We start from the raw sequence: 22,022 nt of genomic DNA on the forward strand, positions 1-22,022 counted from the left end.
TAGGAGGGCTTCTGGCTTGACGCTTCCTTCGTAACGAGGTAGAACAAATGCTGTCCATTGCGCTTCAGGTGAAGGGTGGTACCAATGGCGGGTCTCTGACGCTCAAGATCTTCAGTCCCTCCAAACTTCTTCCTGAAGACTGTGGCTATACCTCGCGACGCTCTCAGATCTTCTGCTACGCAGTGGGCCAAGGCATAATCCACTGGCAAGGTGAAGAGGTCCTTATATAACAGCCTCGGTCCTTCATTCCCACGTCTTTCAGGCACGATGTCTCTTGGCTCGGTTGAGAGGTTCCGAACTTGTTGTTCCTCTTGTTTGCCGTGATCTCCGTTGTAGGGTGCAAGCCTGTTGAAATGGATTAAAATGGGTTTGCCGTCTGGTTGCCTCTTAATCCGGTAGATGACGTCATTTAGACGGGAAATAACTTCATAAGGTCCTTCCCACGAGTTCTGGAGATTTGGCGAATATCTACGACGCCTTCGGGGATTGTGTAGCCACACGAGGTCTCCAGGTGTGAATCCTCCTTTCTCGGCCTTCACGTCGTACCTCTCCCTCATCCTGTCACTTGCTCCAGATATGTTGCGACGGACTTTCTCGTACATCATCTTCCCGTTCTTTGACAAGGGGGCCACATCCTGCCACGATGATCTTCCTTTATTGTCCATCTTCCACTGCATAATGTGCCTTAGGTCTGGGTCCCCCTTCCGGTCCTCTGAAAGCTTCTTCTCGTCCTTTTCGTCGTTAATGACGATCACACGACGAACCGATGCACTGTAGTCTTCCTTGCGCGCACAATGATTGCCACTGTCTCCACATTGTCCTCTGAAGAGTGCATCCGCCTTCTTGTGGCCCGGCCCAGTGCGATTATTTGACTCGAAGTCATACTCCTGCTTCGATCCTGGAGGGATTGAATGAGGCTTAGTCCGGGGACGCCCCATCTCTCCGCAGTTCCAACAGCGTGCCTGCCGGTGACGATTTTTGAGTGCCTCCAGAACTCTCTCTACCAGGTCCTCGATGTCCAGTGGAGTTGTAGGTTCTGCGTCTGCCACACGGACTCGAGCCTGACCTCTCGCCGACTGCCGTACAGCCTCGAACTCCAGCGCCTGTGTCAGTGCGTCACTCCGTGTCTTTGGTCTGGCGAGCTTCACCGCCTGTTGAGTCTCAGGTTCACGTAGTCCGTCTAGGAAATTATCCACCGCTAAGCTCTCGTAGACATCATCCGTGACCGAGGGATAAGCGTTTCTCACCAGGCGAGCAATGTCGGCTTCAAACTCCTGGAGTGACTCGCTGGGCTTCTGGATCCGGTTCCGTAGCTGTGATCGGTAGAGCTGGTCCATGTGTCGATGTCCAAAGCGCATGTCCAATCTCCTTACTAATTCTGCGAAGTTCTTCCGCTCCGCCATTGGCATAGCATGCAGAACAGCTAATGCATCGCCCCGTAGTGCAAGACACAGTGTCGAAGCTTTTGTCTCCTCGGTCCACCCATGGACCATAGCCGCTGTCTCGAATAGAAGCATGTAGTCCTCCCAGGGAATCTTGCCATCGAAGTGAGGAACGACGTTCTGAGGGGCAACGGCAGCAATGGTGGGCGCTGGCTTGGAGATCGTTTCAAGGGCGTTACCCTGCTGAAGTTCGCCAGTGCTAGCCGATGACGCAGGTGTGAAGCTCCCCGATGCAGCCATCTCCTGCCGAAGCTTATCAACTAACCTATCTTCTAGATTTTTTTCTATACAGTTAACTTTCTCATCGATTTCATTTATCCTACTTTCTAAACTATCAACTTTGCTGGAATATTCACCTAATTTGTTCAGCATTTTTGATTCTACATTTGACATTTTTGTCTCAATGCTAGTTTCTAAGTTTTTGTTATTTTCTGACATCTTTGACTCAATGCTAGCTTCTAAGTTTTTGTTATTTTCTGACATCTTTGACTCAATGCTAGCTTCTAAGTTTTTGTTATTTTCTGACATTTTTGACTCTAATGATTTGCTGTTTTCTAACATTTTTGCCTCAATATTAGCTTCGAGGTTTTCTATAGTTTTACTATTTTCTGACAGTTTTGACTCTAGGTTTTTAAGCATTTTATTCATATCAGATGTTTCAAATAAAACATTATCTGGATCTTCACCTGCATCAGTCAAAGCTTGTTTAAGGCGTGCCTGAAGGGCTGATTTAGTTCCATTGGTATCTAGATCACGTTCTTCTAATTCTCTTCTAAGATCAGCTACTTTTAACTCACCAAGTTTCACACCTTTGAAAGCCATTTTTATGAAAAACAATTACAATTATTTTTACAATAAATTGTTATTTTTCAGATGATACAAGCTCAACAATAGCAATAAACTAATTTTTCCGTAAACAAATTTACGACACAAACTACTAATATGAAACAAAATCCCTGATTCTTACTAATCTCTAATACAACTAAAACAAAACTCAATATTTTACAATTAAAATCGCCAAAATAATGCCGCTTTCTGACACCAATTGTTGCGGGCTAAACGGGTTCTTTACAATAAAAACTTGGCGATTTTATATTAACTATTTATTTACACTAATTATTTAGTATTTACAGATATTACAGTTACCTAACACCTAACTAACCCTATCTAAACCTAGCTAAAGCCTATTCTAATTTACAATGTTTCTACTTACAGCTAGCCTCTACAGGATTTATCACTTCTGTTACAAAACTGTCACTACACTGTCACTAGAGTCACTACACTGTTACTCTCACTGTCACTACACTGTCACTGCCACTAGCACTGGTCACTCACACCGGCGTGCCGTCGCTTCGATGATTCTCGGAAGACTTAACTCAACTCAACTCAACTCCCGTGTGCCGGAAGACGGTCCCTTATATAACCTTGCCGTAGAACATTCCAGAGTGGAGAGTTCGAGTATCCGTTGTTTACAAACCGGCGTAGAAGTGTAGAAGGTTCTGGAGCCTCTATTAAGATAGTCCGTTGACATAGGTCTATTGTCTATCAGTGGTGCGTTCTGAGAAACCCGTGTAAACAAACAATCCTTTTGTGACGGCGCCTGGCTATTGTTGCGCGGGGCTCCTGACTTGTAACATTATTTTGCGGCGCGTTGACTAGTACACAGGAATACCATCCATACGTTACATCACTATCGATTTACTTTTTGGTAGATTGAAATGTATGAAAATAATGTAAATACTGAAAATTGTTTTACCTTTTAAAGATTTAAAGTATTTGTAAAAAATATTGTTTTAATCTATTTCTAGAAAATGTATTTAAACATAAAACTAACAACAATCTAATATCATATTTACCAGATTGTCGGATTAATTCTGCCTGTGTCTATTTACCTGAAAACAACAAAAATGCAATGAAAATACAATATTAGTTTAAAATACAACTGTGCTCATTACAATAATAAAAGTGTAAATTAAACTTAAAGGTTATCTGTTTCCATATATTTTGTCTATGGTGCTTTGTTTTCAATTTACTTCCTTATGCTAAGAGAAAACTCGTCGTGCTCCTGTCAAATGCCTTGTTACAACGCTTAGGTACAGTTTGAATTACATGGGGGTTTTTATAGTACAGTTTTGTTTTTATAATACAGTTTTTTTATATGGGGAAAGGTTTATTTTTTTACTTTGATACTCAAGTGTACAAAGTCATTTTATAAAAAGTGGAATCTTGGCTAGTATATTGACAACTCACTTAATATAGTTTAATCATTATTTTACTGCAATTTATACACTTTGATTGACTTGTAAAAGTGTAGACAGAAGAGAAATTTAAATATATGAGTTATTTATTTATTTTTACTTCTATACTACTTATCATCCAAAAGCGTCTATCGATTTCATAAAGTTCATTTAGCCTAATTTATTCTCTTTAGGTCCAATAGGACACAAAATAACGAATTGGATAAGAAGCTTGTGAAATATTTATATACTCAATTCATCAATATTGTTGAATTGGCTAATAAATATTTTTGATTAATAGATTAATTATTTATACCGAAGTTACATTACATAAGTTGTATTACATTAATTGACCTTAAAAACTCAGTTCTGTAAAGTTTGGACTATTTCATAACTGCATTGACTATACACAGACAATGCAAATTCTGTGTATAGTCAATTCACTTTATTTTGTAAAAACTGTAAAAATGATTTTTTTTACGAAATAAAGATATTTTGATTTGATTTGATTTGATTTGAATTATTAAACAAACTCTCTCAAAGCTAGTTGTGATATAGACTTTTATATTGTCATCTGAACAAAAGTCTAAAGTAGGCCTATATTGACAGGACGTCCCAGCCGAAATTTAACGGTCGAATTCGAGCATCGAACCGTATTTTTATCCAGTCATTGTTTGGCAGGTGTAGCGTCGAGGTCATTGTGATTGAGTTGTGGGGTAGCGATTGTCCAATAGAATACGTCAATGCAATGGCAATTATTCTTAAATTAGTTAATTAATTGACTATTCAAAATCACAATAATGTATAGGTTGCGTTCGTTGTAATCGTTTAATTAATACACAATTTTGTATTAAGATGAGTCTTTAAAAACAATTTTTGTGCCAACACTTGTCAACTCATTTATACGTAAACAAATCAATCATTTGAGCTCTGTTCTACTTAAATTACTTTCTAGTGAATTTTTAACGCCACTTAAACAATGGTTCCTGCCAAATTCTCTTAATAATAACACACCCTTATGAAGGGAGGAGTCTTGCCCTAAGTTTACACGATTTGATTATCCACGTCATGCAGACGGTTACAGACCGTCTAAAGGAACATTCCAGTCTTCTTTCCCGAGAACTCAAGTGAAATATTGCTTGAACACTTCAATTTTTTTCAATACATCACTTCTATATTTTGACATAATAATTAATTGTGGATTTAAATCATATGATCGAACTATTATTGAATGAATGAAAAAAGTATCTTCCAGCATAAAACATAAAATAATACAGAACATGAAAAAATATGTATAAAGTTGCAAACGTATAAAAATATACGTTAAGTACTAGGATAGCGAGAACGTCTGTCCTTTGACAACAAAACAATCATATCGACATAGAGTATATTACACGATGAATTTGTTTTATAAATGTATATGTTATTTCAATATATAACTCAGTCGTCATTTTATAAATTAGCATTTAAAAACTAAATTTATATGTTTTTACATTACATTTACCTGCCATCACACACCGATATAAGTGTACTTCTGCTAACACACTACAGACGTAACAGCAGCTGTTCTTCATATCGTGTAAATTTATAATAGGTGAAGCTCAAATAAGATGAGTTTTGTATTCATCTGGAAACAAGATTGGCCCGATAAAAATAGCGATTACTTCAAGTCTTGAAGATAGCGATTTTCTTGAAGTAATAGGGAAAAACAAACGATATAATTTACTCAATATAATACTAACTATATTATAAAAATAGTTGAATTGTTTTACGAGTCTTATCAGTCCACCAAAACGTGTACGTTCAAGACCTTCATAAAAAAAAATTAAATACATTACTATAAAATAATGATTTTTTTATTGTAACAGTTACAATCAATAAAAACATTTTGGATCGAGCAAGTACCTGGAAAATTAATCTCTATGAAAGATTAGAGAGATAAACGTGTGTAGGATTTTGTAATTAAAATCATTTCTGGGACATAATTAAATCTCAATTCTCAAACGGAGCTTAGAACATTCTTATCGTAGCTGAGCCAACCATCTTAATTAATTAAAGTGTTTCATAAGTAAGGCTCTATTTAAAGTAGTTTTAATAACTGATCAAACTTATACGTATTCAAGTTATACGTTTTGAGTTCTACGTTGTACTTTAGGAAAGAGTTCAGAACCCGTGCTTATGCATTTTTTACAAGTAATATGCAAGTTTTGTATTAATTAGTCAATCTTTGCAAATACCATTGAAGATGGCAATTTTACTGGTAAAATCAATTGGATTTTTAATTCTGGCAGTGTGTTACTATCTGTTGGAAAAATTAAAAATAAAAACTAAAACTAAAGTCCAACATGTCATGAAGTATTTGTACTGCAGTATCGTGGAATATATTAGTCCTTTAAAACATTTGTCTTAAACTCATCCGTTTTGGTAATGTCGAGAGCAATAACTTAAACTTGGCTCAAATTCAAACTCAAACCCATCCAACGTTCGAACCTCTTTTTGAAAAGACTGACAATACCTTTTACATATTTTTTGCGGTTCAGAACATTTTACCGACGATTTTGCAGAATGCCAAATATCAAAGTATGTCTTGACTCGTCAAAAATTGGATTAATTAAATATTTATCATTTGTATTAATCTGTTGTAGAAAATATTTTTAAGGTGCGTTTATGTTAAAGTGTTTATCATTTCAAAAGACTATTTAATTGTAAACCATTGCGTGTATACTCTGGTGTTATTATCAAAGATAAAGGTTACATGTAAAATGTATCCACTCTTCTAGCAGTAACCAAAGCTATTTACTGAAACAATTACTCATTTGGAAGCTAAAAGAATATTCAGGGTATCAGCATTGTTGTGACCAAAGTATCCTGACCGAAAAGAAATCTGTAGAAAGTTCTGCAATAACACTAATAGGGTGTTTTATTTGTCCCAAGCAAATTTAAAATAGTTTGTATATAAAGTCCTGCTGACCAACGACATAAAAAAACCTAGCTGAACTAATGATAAGCCGTTTGGGAGCGTAATTATTTTGATCATTGGTCCGATAAAAAGTCAGGACAGGTGCAGGTGTAGTTGGTGTGGTTAGTGACAGGGAACATTGTTAGTAAAAGTTATTTGAATAATGAAGTCTGGAATATCGTAGTAAACACTATGTATAATTACAATTGATATATCCGGTAGTTAATTATCTCTCTCCCAATTAATTGTAACCATCGTTTAGGGTTGAGACTAACAAGAAATTTCTCCATGGATTAAGGCTATTACTACAATCTATTAGTTTAAAACCGTATTTTGTCAGTTTTTAGTAGGAGTAAACTTTGGCGAGATTTCGAGATATTCAGTGTTTAAAATTGCGAAATTGAAACCAACCGATATTTTTGAACACCCTATAATCTACCTCCGACTACCATCAAATTATCGTGCCAGGCAGTGCGTTAGCTCCCGCTTCTTATCAAACAACTATCAAATAATTGACAGGACGATGACTAGACAAAGTCGACCTAGTCAGTTTATATAATAGTAAGAAACATAAGTGATTAAGTTGAATTTACCGTATCTTTGTACGGGTATTTATTGTTTAATATTGTCGTATAACACAGCCTAGTGGTTAGAACGGGAGACAGGGTTCAAATCCAAACAAACACCAATTAATTGTTTAAGATGATGGTGTGACCCGTAGGTTTGTATCACACTTTTAGCTGTTTGTTCATTTCTCGTGAAACACAGTGTTATAATTTTAAAAAAAATATCCGCCTAATTGGAAATTATCGGCTCTTTTTTTACAGGATGCGGAATGTATGAAGTCCAACTAACTATTTCTTAACTTTTTACTCGCTTTAGAGAAGGAATGTCTAAGATGAAAAACACATTTTAATATCTCAATTACATTCTAAAACAATAATTAAATTCAATGTGTTCCATATAAATCTATCTATCTATATATATAATACGTGAAGCCGTTTTTTGTTAACGCAACTCCTCCCTTATTTGTGGACCAATTTCAAAGTTTAAGGTGTCAAAAGAATTGTCTCAATATGTAGTTTTGCAATAAGGTTTTAGAATTTAAAAACTCTTTCTCTTAAGGGCGTGAGACCCTCTCAAAGGTCGGGGTTTCCCCATAAGAAATACACAGAACAAATTTAAAAACAAAAACAGCTGTTTATAAAAAAAAACTCATTAGCTTTTTGGGAGTAAATTTTAATGTTCGTAATATTCAGTAGGTTAAGACTAAGTTAAACAGTTAATCAGTTTTGTTGAAAGAACAGAAAATGCCTCAAGTTCAAAGAAGAAATGTTGAAAACTGGAGGAGGAGACGATTAATAATAAGATATATCTTATGCGTATGAGGAGAGTAGAGAAAGTGAGGCCTGGTCCAACAGATACCTATCCACATTCAAATTCACTTGGCGAGATGAATAATATTTGACAGTTATGCTATGCAACTTACTTTGGAAGTGAAACAATATACGAAGCACATGGTGTTTTCACAGTGGTAAATTGCCTAATCACTGATCAAATGAATGCATGCAAGAAATGTTTACTTATGACACTGACAGATCGAGAAATTTCAAAACATTTAGTAGAAATTATAATAATGCTGCTATGCCATCCTACATGTCTGTCATAGCTCAAATAAAAGTTGGCCTACCGTGTATTTTAATGTTTTAATCGTGATGTATTTAAGTGTAAAGTTCGTGTACGTGTTTCAAAACTTCAATACGCACCCAATGGGGAAGATTAAGAACTTATATTAGGACTGATGATGGCAATTTATTCTGCCGAAATGCATCTCCTGTAATAGGACACAGCAATATTAGGATCGACCGGCGGACACATGTAATTTAACCTTTTATTGAATATAATAATACCTTGACTATGATAAGTTCAAGTAGTACGATTATACCAAATCTTTGCGGACCTTATGTTTTTATTGTAAACTTTTGTATTACTCGGTCTACTTCAACTGAGAAAAACTCAAATGGATTGTTTACTTCTAGGTTATGTTGCCCGTATTTCGGATAAACTTATACAAAGTTTTTGGACTGAATTCACCAGCACAATCCAGACATTTCAAGTCAAAATAAGAAGTTTCAAAAACTCATTTGCTATTGAAAGTTTTAGTGGAAATATTAGACCAAACATAAATGAAGGAATAAGTGTTTATGTATTTAACGATCGAGTAGTTACAGTCAAGTTTATTTTTATGACTCAGGAGAGGCAAATAATATACGCTTTTCAAAAAGAGAAAATGAAAATTGATATCCAAATTTTATAGCTACAAAAGTTATCCAACCTATTTCGACATATGAATCCATACTTTCAAAACTTTGGGACAGGTATAAAAAGAGGAAATCCACTGAACAACGTGAGAACGTTCTGATGTGGGGCATATACTGTTACCACGAATACTAGAAAAGACACTGTGACTGACAGACAACACGTTAAAATAAGTTAACCAACTTTCAATGATGTTGCTGCTTTAGCCTATTCAAAGCATATTATGGCTGTTCAGTTAGTAACCAAGAGTTTGTGGGTAAAAAATGGAGCACATGAAACGGTTGAGATCACCCAACTTTTTAGGATTCTCTACGGAGAAAATTCGTTTGATTAGAGGGAAGTCTCAAATCAAAGAAATAAAATGACCCAAACTTAAATCACTTAACACAGGCTATCAGTAAGGCAACAGTTTTCTTCAATACTCAATGCTGGAAAAACTTTGTTGTAACATGTTAACTCGAATTGAAGCAGATAGTTTAGCATTCATTAGAAGTTATCAGTTAAAACTGAGACCAGAAATGATGTAGGTGAACCTTTTACGACGCAAATAGAGATATTTAAAATTAGTTCCTATCAAGTGTTTAAACAACTCTAAGATGTAACCATAATTACTCGAATTTAAGCATAAAGTTTTCTTCGGAGTTATGTTTCATACTATGCGGCTTATTGAGCCGCACGGGTTCTCTAGTGTTTAAAGATTATCTGTCATATAGGAAAATGGCGGCCGTTTTTGAACAAGTAGAATTCATAGTTTTTAATTTTATAATAAATAGTTGAAGTTCTCCGTTTAATGTTTTCTCTAAATAAGATAGCTTCTGGGATACGAATGGTCTCCTGTTTAGTTTATTTAATTTATAATTTAAAAAAATGTTGACTTGAATCCTGTTGCATGTTTTAGCAGATTAAGCGATCGTTGCGATTAAGTTGAGCTAGGCTGAAAAAATCGTGAGCAGAAACTATATTTTGTATCATTGGCATGTAAAGGCGCATTAATATTTAAAGTTGACATTAATAAAAAAACTATTTTTAAAATAAAATAGAAACGCAAACTATTCAATTAAGCTTGACAGTGAACCCTTTTACACCATCACGCAACCGGAATACTCAATATGCAGGGTTTCACAAGACCAATTTACAAATTAAAATTAAAATACCCAGGCTCTTTAAAACGCGATTATACAGAATAAGCAGATCGTTCCCAAGTTTGCATCAAAGTCGGGGCAAAACTTTGGAAAACTTCGAACCTATACTGCAATATCAAATCATAAAGGGTTCGGTGGTTAAGTTGCTGCGTACATTTTTATTCTATAATTTTCTCACAAACCAAACTGGTCAAAACATTTAAGTTTGCACGAAGCGGCTTTTTTGTAAACAAATCCTCATAATTGTTCAAGAGTAAACCAACAATTCCATATATTCTATCGTTCATAAAAAATAACCGTGTACATTTTAGTTTAGGGTTTAGAGAATTCTTTAATACAGTGACATCCCTCTCAGCCTAAAATAACTTTCCGTTTTGTTTTCAAAATACTGTAGGTAACCCAACCATATTAGACTAGTTCAGAACTAGTCTTGCACAGTCTTACATATTTATTATATAGCTAAAAACAATTGTTGATTATCGGTATTTGAACTTAAGACTTCGGACCAGAAAGCCCGCGTTCTAACCACTAGACTCGTTATGAGTAGATAGGTAGGCAAATACACGTCACACACAAGGGAAACGGAAATTTATACCTTAGTTTAATTACTCGTATTTAAAAATTGAATACGTCAAATATCAGTATACAGCATATATATCACAAAATATTTTAAACACTTTTATAGCTTAATAAACTACCTAGGCTCATCAAATGGGCAGTGTTTTGTAAACGCGTTAATTTAAATTCTCCAACAAGACGGTGACACATTCCTTGCAGGTGCAAAATATTGCTTCTTTCTACCGTCCAACACATACCGACTTACACCTCTGTTTTCGTTTAGGTTTTGAAACAAAACTTAAAGTGATAACTTTTCTTTGATGAACAACCAGCAGTTAAATTAACAGAGCTTCGGATCTTTTAAGTCATAACTTAATTCAGTTGAAATTCTTCGAAGTTGGAATACTTCAGATACTTGAGGAGAAGAAACTCATCTTTTAATTTATATAAATCTCATTTCTAATCGTAGCTTTTGACGTTTTCAAGTGCGTGTAGACGTCTCATCCTATTAATTGTATAATTTAAAGGGGGGTTTATGCGTGTTTCCGGTTGATAACGTTTGAGTGAGCTGAAGTTGCCAGAATTCCTTAGCTTTGGGACGGGTTGCAAATAGATTGTATCCAGCTTAAATACTTGAATATGAAAATAGACCGAGGAAAACCATCCTTAAGATTAATGAATAATGTAGTCTATAAGTTCGAATTTAAAAATCCCTTCCGACTTTTAATCGGTAACATTTGGCAAATAATATGTGACGAAAACATTCAAAATTTAATCGAGTTTTTTTAATTTTAACAATTTTGAAATCCAAACTAAAATGACCGGGAGAATCTTTGTGATCGTGTAATCATTTTATATCTAAAAAATATGCACATTATTTTACATCTTAATAAAATTTAAATTTTTAAACTTTTAATGTTTAAAAAATTACGTGATACGAGTTCTTCATTATTTGAGAGGACTCCAGATGGGTAAAAGTAATCGGTGCGGAGTTTGGAGCTGCTGCAGCAAGAGAATCAATATCAGCAGCGTACCTTCACTGACCCACTGTTACCCTGATACCTGATGTATGTACCTATATTTGTCTTTACCCTGATGTTCAAACTCTGCTCTCCTAGTACCGTATGGATCTTCTCTATACATTGTGTGTGATACCTATGCTTTCGCCTACTCAGATATTGAAATTCTTCTTTCCTGATACCTTATGTATGAATCCACCGGATGCATTACGTATAAAACCTATACTATAAAACTTAAAAATTCTGATATTCAAATCCTACTCTCCTAATACCCGATGTATGAATGTACTGAATATACAGTAACCGTGATATTACTTATTGCGATATTCAAAATCTAGCCTCCTGATAGGACCTAATGTAGTATGTACTGTTCAACCCTTTTCCCCTAATATTTACGTACTAGCTGCTACGCCCGTGTTTCGAATTGGGAACAGGACGCGAACAAGAATGATGCAGTTCTTTATATTTGCTGTATGAAATGGTTACACGTACAGCATTCGTGTTAAAAACAAAACTTTAGTTCAGCACTTAGCATATTGGCTTTATTCCTATGCATACCCATTCCTTCTGATACCTGGTACCTAGCATATATTTGTTTAAAACCTTTGTCTGAAATCAAGTATTTAGTATTTTCTATAATATGTTACTTTTAGACCTATGCTTTTGCTTATCCCGGTATTCAATTCCTACTCTCCTGATACCCTTTTTATACTGTTTAAAACCTAATACCCTGATATTATGTACTATTATACCAGATAAATTCTTCTCGTACAGCCTGCAATCCTGATACATTTTATATTTAGCCTACTCAGGTTTCTTCATACAATTCAAGTTTAGTATTCTAGCTTACCGTTATCATGGATTATTTCATACTAGGTTTATCATATAATAAGTCAAATCATAGATTTGAAAATAGACACTCTCCTCCTTTAATCTATGGCAAAACTGTATATCTATACCAGTTTCCTGAACCCCAAATGCACTTACAGAATAGAGTTACCACCAACCCTGTTTTTCTGACACCCAGTACTTTTCTTCTATAATAATAAACTATAATATTTTAAAGATTATTCAAAAGCTTTAATAAAGCTAAAACTCGAGTTTATGATCTCGTACATATATAAAGTATTCAAACGTGTGTGAAAACAAGTAAAAATTTATTTAGTGGCACAACGTACTCTTAGTATTATTACTTACGATTTTACTTTTGCTTTTACCATCAAATAAAGTAAATTACTGAAATGGACAACCCATCTACAGTATATTAACCAATAAGTCAGCTCCTTGCTCAAAGAGAACACGGTTGGACGAGCTTCTGATGGAGTAAGTGTGCCACTATTGAAGTTCTATTTTCTACTTTAGTTTGTCATACTATAATGGTCGATGGGGACAGATGTGATGGTTTGCAATATGAAGCCTTTCCTTTGGCATGATCCTAAATACCCTTCAATAATATTTTTTTTTTTTCAAAATTTGAATATTACATTTGTTTATGTGTATCCAGAAAACTTGTAATGAATTAATATGTGTTAAACGTTTTAGTGTTTGGAACAAAGGGGGTTTATTCTTTGACTCCCCAGGATTGACTGAACTACCTTGTTCAAATTAATAAACATGGAACTTCATCGAAATTGCTTTCAGCTTACATTACATTATAGACTTTAGGTTAATTACAATTATCCTAAAGTTTTCAAATGATATTTTCAAATTTTCTAATGGCTGTTAAAGAGTACTTAACAATTCAAAATATAATACCTACCTGTCTCATCATGAATTTAAATGTATTAATACAAAAGTACAATACAAAGTTGTCGTTTATTGAAAATTTAAATGAACTGTTACATTATATAAAAAATAATTGGCTATGAAAAATACTTCAGAAAATGTAAGAAAATATCTCAGCAATGCAATACGGGCTTATTTAAATAAATAAATATTCAGCGATGAAAATAACGCAGCGTTCCACGCCATTTCATCACAAATTGGATTCTCCCTGTTCACTATTTAAAATCGGCTTAAAATTTATTGCAACCTGCATTCCCATGAATGCAGTCTTATAGTCTTAGTCTATAATAATTTAATTATTTTTATTTGAACTGCTACACTTGAAGTAGTCGAATCATTAATTGCATTTTCCAAATTTCTCAACTATGACAATCATAAATTATTGTTTACTTGGTCAAAATGAGTTCATTAGTCTAATAAAACGTAGCAAAATGTAATTTTCCTTATTTAAGAGTGATTGGACACAGGTAGTTTTAGTGGTTTTAGGGTCAATGGTAAAAGTTCAATTTTAATCGGACTAACATTTTGTCTTCTTTTCTTCCAGATTTAGTTTTAATTGACTGCCAATCGCACAATATACCTTATTATAAATTTTACGACCTACTTTGAGTTTGAAAAATCATACAAAAGAAAAAACACTCCAAGTACAGTAGCCTATTATACAATTATTAATGCACAGTATATATCCTAGACTTATTCGAGTTTTTAAACCAAGGATAGGGCTACCTTAACTTCGAAACGACCGAAGAAGGAAAAAATATTTAGCTTTCCAAGGTAGTCTGTTTTTTTTGTTTAGTTTCATTTTTAGGGAGGAATTTCAACTTATTGAAGAAACCATGATTTTTCAGCGATCATATATAGTGTATGACAAACAGAGTTTTTTATACTGAAAAAATTAAGATAACAAAATTGCTTTAAATTTAGGTAATTATTTAAAACGATCTCTATTCATGGCACTTAAGACGACAGAAATAAACAATTTATAGAGAAAACTACACTATTCCTAAAGTAATTCAGAACTGTGACAGTCTGAGTAACGCTCCAGTGAGGGAGACAAACACCAAATCACTGCTACAGGACGGTTTACGGATATAATTGCAGGTTGAGTCCGTCCCTGGTCCCTGATCAATACTCTACTGGGCCTACTGCTCACTAACCTACTGGCCTACTTTCATTTTTTTTTATTATTTGCATCTGGGTGCTTGATTAAAAGCTAGCTACATGATAAAAGCATGAATGTATAAATGGCTGGGTAGTTGAGTGGTTATAGCTCTCCTCTAGTTAGTTAGGTCGCCGGTTCGTTTCTGAAACAATCAATACTTTTTGTCGATTGTTACGATAAACTGTGTCCGTGTATCTAGCTAGGACCATTTACTTAGCTGAGTACAGTTTCCATAACACGACTACCACAGATCTTTTCAGGATTGAACTGGCGATATTTTATGTAAGAATTTATAGGAAATTACAAAATTTTTAAAAATGTTTCATCTCAGAAGCAACCTTTCAAACCTCTTTGAGCTGGCTCTTTTGACAGTATAGAGACTGAATGCAGAAACAAAATTGATAGAAATCTAGGAAGATGCTTATCAAAGTGAGGATTCAAACCAGGTGGCATCAGTGACAAATCAATATCAGCTGATGTCAACTTCCTGTCTAGGCCACCTACTACTCTTCCGGTGGAAGTGGTTCAACTCAAAGGATGGTCATTCAGGATTAATCATTTTAAGAAAGTGCGTACCCTCTTTCAACAACAAAGGAGAATATATTGTGTCAGTAACGCTTAGACATGTGATTGTGAAAGATTTATCTCAAACAATAATTTAAGAAGTCATAATAAAAGGAAATTAAGAAAAGCTTTTAAAATCTTAGTAGGACATTCGATATTTGACACTCTTCTACAAATTATGTAAAACGACAACAAAAACACGCACAAATCTATTGGAGTGGCGGAAACCGCAAAACGAAAGACCCATTGAGAATGCACTTTAAAAGTAAGAAGTAATCCAATCCAGGAAATGGGAAAGTAGAATTTAATCCTCGATTTACAAAAGGGCAGCGGCGGCGCATTGTGAGGCTTTGTAAAGCCGCAACCCTCTCTTCCAGAGATTGCTACACTTGGGTCTACAACTTGGCCCATTCCATTACAAACTCAGTCCTTGGTTAGAATTCATTTAAATACGGATCTGAACTTTTAAAATGCCTAGTACAGCGTGTTCTTCTGATTACTGTATAGCCTCCTCTCCTCTGTTGCATGGATGTAAATTCCGGTTAATTCAGGGTTTAAATTTGTAAAGTACCCTCTTGGATAGTAATAATAACAACAACAAACGTGTACTTTGCTCAGACGCTCCATGAAATATTGCTGCAGCGGACACGATATTTCCGTCGCCACGGCCTTGTATTTGCGTCTATGTAATTGAATATAGGTAATAATAAATGTTTTTATGAGATCTAGTGTCGTACGAATTCCCTACCCCCAGTGTAATAACAATGCACGTCCTCTATTGAAAAATGTTGTTACTTACCCCCTCAATAAATATACTGTATATCATTCTCATCAAAAGAACTTGAGTATACAATGTATATTAAATACAAATGTAAATACCTTGTATGCCGTGCTGTGGTCGTAGTTGTTGGTCTCGTGAAGCCCCACAGTTACAGGTCTGGAGCTAGAGAGTCTAGTGGCCCCCACAGTCCCCATCGCCCCCACAGCCGCGACATAGCCCCTTCTGTCATACTCGGCGATCTGAAAACACAACAGACGGTAAGCTTAGCCCCTCAGTTACAGGTCTGGAGCTAGAAAGTCTGGTGGCCCCCACAGTTCCCATCGCCCCCACAGACGCAACATAGCCCCTTCTGTCATACTTGGCGATCTGAAAACACAACAGATGGTAAGCTTAGCCCCTCAGTTACAGGTCTGGAGCTAGAAGGTCCGTTGGCCCTTGAGCCCCCATCACCCCCACAGCCACGACATATCCCCTTCTGTCATACTCGGTGATTTGAAAACACAACAGACGGTAAGCTTAGCCCCACAGTTAAAGTTCTGGAGCTAGAGAGTCTGGTGGCCCCACAGTTCCCATCACCCCCACAGCCGCGACATAGCCGCTTCTGTCATACTCGGTGATCTGAATACTCAACAGACAGAAAGCTTAGCCCCACAGTTACAGGCCTAAAGCTACAGTCTAGTAGCCCCAAAATTACCATACCGAGTTCACAATTCAAAATTCTCGAGCATTCAATTATTATGGCTGAAATCAAAATAAAACTATTAAGGACAACGTTCAGAACTTATAATTACCCCACGGTAATATAATTCAAGAACAGTATGCTATTACAACATATAAATAATACGAGCTGCTTCGCAACGGTAAGAGGACGCGAACGATAATAACGTGGTTCTTTAGACCCATAATAGACTTGGTGTATGAAATATTTACTATTAACTAGGTGCAACGAAATTCTTTTCTTTAAATTCAGGTAAGATGAAATAGGCAACGTAGTACGGTGTAGATCTTGCGTGAGTGTAGCAATTCAATACATTAGGCCTACTGGATATTGATGTTTCATAAGACAATGATAGTTTACTCTAATTCTTCAATTATACTCAAGCCTATCTATTTACCTGTAGCTCGTTAACATTTCGTAGAAAACGATAAGCAAAATTCTTCAGAACCTTTACTACCTTCCTTTTGTGAAACATAACCCTCTTACACAACTCACACATTTCCACAATGTAAATACACACACAACAAAAACATCTTCCTACAGCTGGGTAAACCACTAAATTCATCAACCATCTGTTCATCTGTTCTCATTTAATTAATTAAAAGGCGTGTAAACTTTGAAAGCATGTAAGGTGAAGCCCTTACAATTTATCGGATATCGGCCTATGGGGCAGAGCAAGGGCAGAGACCTTAGGTAATTCATTTTCATACCAAATCCTTTCGGCAAATCTACTTACTTTGAACATCGTTTTTATGTGCCAAATACCAAGATTTTTTTTATGGCCTTAAAAGATTACTACAGATTTTACCAAACATTATCACAAATTATAGTTTGAATTAGACACTAAAATAGTTTCTTTAAAAACTCGGGCCTTCTTCAACTGCATGAGTTTGTACAGTAAAATCCGTAAAAACGCGTCCTGTGTCGTACTAGAGTTCAAATAAAAATTTGCCTTTCATTCCGTACCAATACTCTCATAATAAATACAACAAAAGTGAGTTCAGATATAAATACGAAATATTTGTCACTAATTCGAAATATTCTGTACCGGTAACTAAAACGTACATTTACAGTTTAAATTTATTGTGTATATAACCACGCCATTAAGGTATGCAGGAATATAAACTAAAAAAAACTTATTTACCAATCACTATTTCTTTCCCCAAAGGAAGCGTTGAGTTTCAAATCGCTACCATTATAATTACATTGATGCCTCAATTAGTAGATAATGGATTCTATTAGGACGAAGCGAATGCAATTTTTCAAGCCAGATTCTCGGTGATATTGGATTGCTTGGTTTAACGGTCTTGATGAGTTGGTTATTTTGAAACGTGTTAGGGGAATTACCACGCTTCATTTAGCTGTTAGTGAGGATGTGTTTGGTTATTTATAATTGCCACACAATCTCGCATAGGCGAGTAAAGAGGGAGTACGTTACATGAATGGAAGTTGGATTTATTTGTTGTTTGCTACATTTTATGATGAGCTATTCCTTTTATTATTTTTTAAGGATGGTGACAGGGAAGAAACGAACATAGTTTATTCTTTTTGGTACGATATAGATACAGTTTTTTTCCACCAAGAGTCGGCGTCTAGGCGTTGCGTCTCCCGAGCGCCGAGTCTCCCGAGCACCGAGGGCAAATGAGTATCCCCAGCGCCGAGGCCATACATTACCAAAGGGTCTGCTCAGTGATGCAGAAGTGACGAGGGTTAATACCTTCTATTTTAAAATGGTATCAATGAGTTTAATCTGTGAAGCAGTAAAGGTTAGGTTAGGTTAAGTTAGGTTAGGTTAGGTTAGGTTATAATCATTCAAGATTAAGAGCGAGCATGTCAGAGAGTCGGTAAGCTGAATAAAAAAATAGTCATTAAATTTTAATTTAGAATTTGGTTCGTATCATGTCTGCAATGAAATGTAGGTAAAATTAACGTCATTCCAGTGCAGACTGTCTCAATGATCAATTGGGCACCCGCCTTTACCGCAGTTCGTTGCTTTTGTGAATTCCAATTCGGCTGTCAAAACTGTCAGATTATGCCGAATAGCCTTGGCGCTGAGGAGACGCGGCGTTCGGGAGACGGAATCGCGTCTATAGGTAGGAACCGTAGAGGTAGGTCTGGAGGTGCGGGTTCAAATAACGCCAATCAAGAATGACTTCTGCTACGTCATCACGCCTTTACCCGGTGGTTCGGAGTCTACCAGAAACAGTAGGATCCGCAAAACACAAATAAAGGTAAGAGTCTAATGCGAAGACTCGAGGAGGTCTCCCCCACTAAAAAGCCATCTGAAGTATTAATTTTTATTTGCTTATCTAATATATAAAATTCTCGTGTCACAGTGTTTGTCTGCAAACTCCTCCGGAACGACTTCACCGATCGTTATGAAATTTGGTGTGTAAATTCTGTAGGTATGCGAATCGGACGTAAACTATTTCCCGTTTCAAAATTCTTAAAAGGGCTCCGCCCCAGTGGCTCTGGAGTTTCCCATGTTAACCTTATGAGAAATGGAATTAATGAATCTTAACAGCTGTTTCAATTAAACAAGTTGGTTCTGTTCTATGATGTTCAATAGAATTAAAGTTACAAGGATTACCAACAGGGTGCAGCACTATTATTTCTTTTACATTTATGACAACAGCTAATTTGCAACCAAAAGGTGAGTGAGCGTAGCGAACGAACTTCAACCTGGAGGCGAGTGAGCGTAGCGAACGAGCTAACCTGAAGGCAAGTGAGCGCAGCGAACGAGCTCCAACCTAAAGGTGAGTGAGCGTAGCGAACGAGCTCCAAACCAAAGGTGAGTGAGCGTAGTGAACGAACTTCAACCAGGACGAGATTGAGCGATGCGAACGAGATCATCTTGAAAATTAAACGTAACGGTACTTTCTTTCCAACGGTCTGTCTTAGGGGAAACCTATAACTTAGGCGATACGAAGTTCGCCGGGTCAGCTAGTAATCTATAAAATCCCAAGAATGTCGTTAGAGTACATTTGTATCCTACCAAACAATCGCCAGAATTGTATCCCATTTTTTTTACAAAATATTGTAAAATAAAACGTAATGATATTATATAATGAAGAAACTTACAGACTGTACCGATTTTGGGTATATAGTAAACGTATATACCGGGTGTCCCACAAAGAGGTTTAAACGTTTGATTTTATATTACGTGCCCATTTATGCACCAAACTTTTTTAAACTTTGCACAATTTACAAAGTAGGTTCTAAAAATATTCTGGAAAAATTTAAGCTCCCTAACATTAGTAGAAACAAAATGGCGGCATATTGAAAAACAATACTTTAAAAACATTAAATAAGGTATTTTTGGTTTTATAAAATATTTTTATTGTTATTTTCCAGGGCAATATGACTTTTAAATAAAAAAAAACTAGGACATAGCCTAATGGAAAACTTTAATGTCCAAAATTATTCAAACCGTAACCCATCCACAACAACACACTGATAATAATGTTTTATAAAACCAAAAATACCTTTTTAATGTTTTTAAATTATTGTTTTCAATATGCCGCCATTTTGTTTATACTAAGGTTAGGGAGTTGAAATTTTTTCAGAATATTTTTAGAACCTACTTTGTAAACTGTGTTAAGTTTAAAAAAGTTCGGTGCATGAATAGGTACGTAATATAAAATCAAACATTTAAACCCCTTCGTGGGACACCCTATATATTATACGTATAACGTTGTATAGAAAGCAACAACCATCAAAACCAACCCTCAGCCTGTGAATAGCTACTTCTGCCACAAAAGGCGAAATCACAGCAATCTGCAAATTTAACCAACTACTTGAGAATCAGCATGATTCAAGGGAGAACGTAATCTGTGCCTCGTGTGGCTCGGTTTGAGAGTAAACATCGTTATGAACAATTCTGTCTCAACATTTACGTGACGAGTGAATTAAGATGTTATAGAAATTGTATATTTGGTGGAGATAGTTCTCAAATATTGAGAAAGGTTCCCTCTGAAAGAGATAAGTACAACTCTTATGACATTGTGGAACAATGAAAAACCATCTTGGAATTTTTTTATCTATGTATATCTATGCTTTTTAAAGTTATTTTTTTTAAGGGATGGTCCATACCTGGTTCTGTTACATCGACTTATCGCTACATAAATCTAGCATATTTAATCTATAGTTCTATAGTTCGTAGCCCATCTTCTGTCTACAAGCTATTCAACCTAATAATAGTTGGGCTTTTTGACAGAGGAACGTACCGGTAACCCTGTTTTTGTATTTAAGATAGTCCAGGAGCCATAAACATGAATTTTGATTAATTGATAGCAGATTGACGAATGACAACTGGATCCAGTATCGATCAAACCGAACCAACTACCTTCAGACTTGGAGGCAAGCACTATACTAACCCTAGTAATCCTAGGCTGCCAAGACAATTTGTTTTAGTACAATCGTGTCGTCATCGCCTATGAAGAGAATAGGCATAGTTACATAATTACACAAATTAATAGTCGTAACCTACTTTGTATCAACGCACAACTTTCAAGATTCTGGCAACATGATGTGTTCAGGCGGAAAGTCAGATTCGCAATCGCATATTCTGGGAAGCCAGACAATTCATTGATGTTGATGATCCATCAACATTGTGTCATGTTTACAAACATTCTCCGAGACTTTGACGTTAGAATCGTCAATATTGTTGTCTGCGGTCTGCAAATATAGATATCCCAGATTAAAGGGTTTCTGACGTTTCTGCGGACGGAAACGATTATAATTCTTGACCTACTTAGGTACCAGGCCCTCATCCTATGACTCAGCTGATCTAGGAAAGTGTTCAAATAAACCATCCATACTTTTTATATATATTAGAGAAGGTTCTCTTCCCCAGAAATGTTTTTGATCTGACTGTCCAGTCCTATATTTTTTGTTTTTCTATGTAGACAACATAGTTAATTAGTGATTAGCATTTAGTGATTATCGGGATTTGAATCCGGACCCCGAGGACATATCTATCGCATTCTATACACTTGGCTTCTATAGGAAGGGCTCAATTCGGTGATATTACATGTTGAATTCATTGTTCTTTTTTGCTGAACACTTGCATTATTATTTGTGACTGAATCAATATATTTATTCAAAAAATTCTTATAACTAAATATATATTTTAAATGTGTAAGGCACGAAAATTGCTCATAAAAATATAAATATTTGGGAGTTAATTTTAATTTTTATTACCTGCATAAATTAGGCCTACGCATCGTAATTAGTTGTATTAAATTAATTACATCATTTGTGTCAGAGTCTATTTGTCTTAGACATTTAACATGAAAGAGCATTATCGTGCCCATGTGCAATCGACAACCGCATCA

General features: G+C 35.6%; 1 protein-coding gene across 2 annotated transcripts in view; it reads right to left on the minus strand.

Moving 5' to 3' along the window:
- The window catches only part of LOC128996360 (facilitated trehalose transporter Tret1-like), a 178,436-nt gene that overhangs the window by 133,809 nt on the left and 22,605 nt on the right, over window positions 1–22,022 (minus strand). For both annotated transcript variants that reach the window (XM_054421642.1, XM_054421641.1), the window contains exon 2: window positions 16,067–16,207. In XM_054421642.1, coding sequence (XP_054277617.1) covers window positions 16,067–16,207 — 141 coding nt within the window. The remainder of the gene's footprint in view (window positions 1–16,066; window positions 16,208–22,022) is intronic.

Source organism: Macrosteles quadrilineatus, unplaced genomic scaffold (genome assembly GCF_028750875.1).
Source record: "Macrosteles quadrilineatus isolate MER2022 unplaced genomic scaffold, UCM_ALF_1.0 Scaffold_6__1_contigs__length_79288215, whole genome shotgun sequence".
Taxonomy (NCBI): Eukaryota; Metazoa; Arthropoda; class Insecta; order Hemiptera; family Cicadellidae; genus Macrosteles; species Macrosteles quadrilineatus.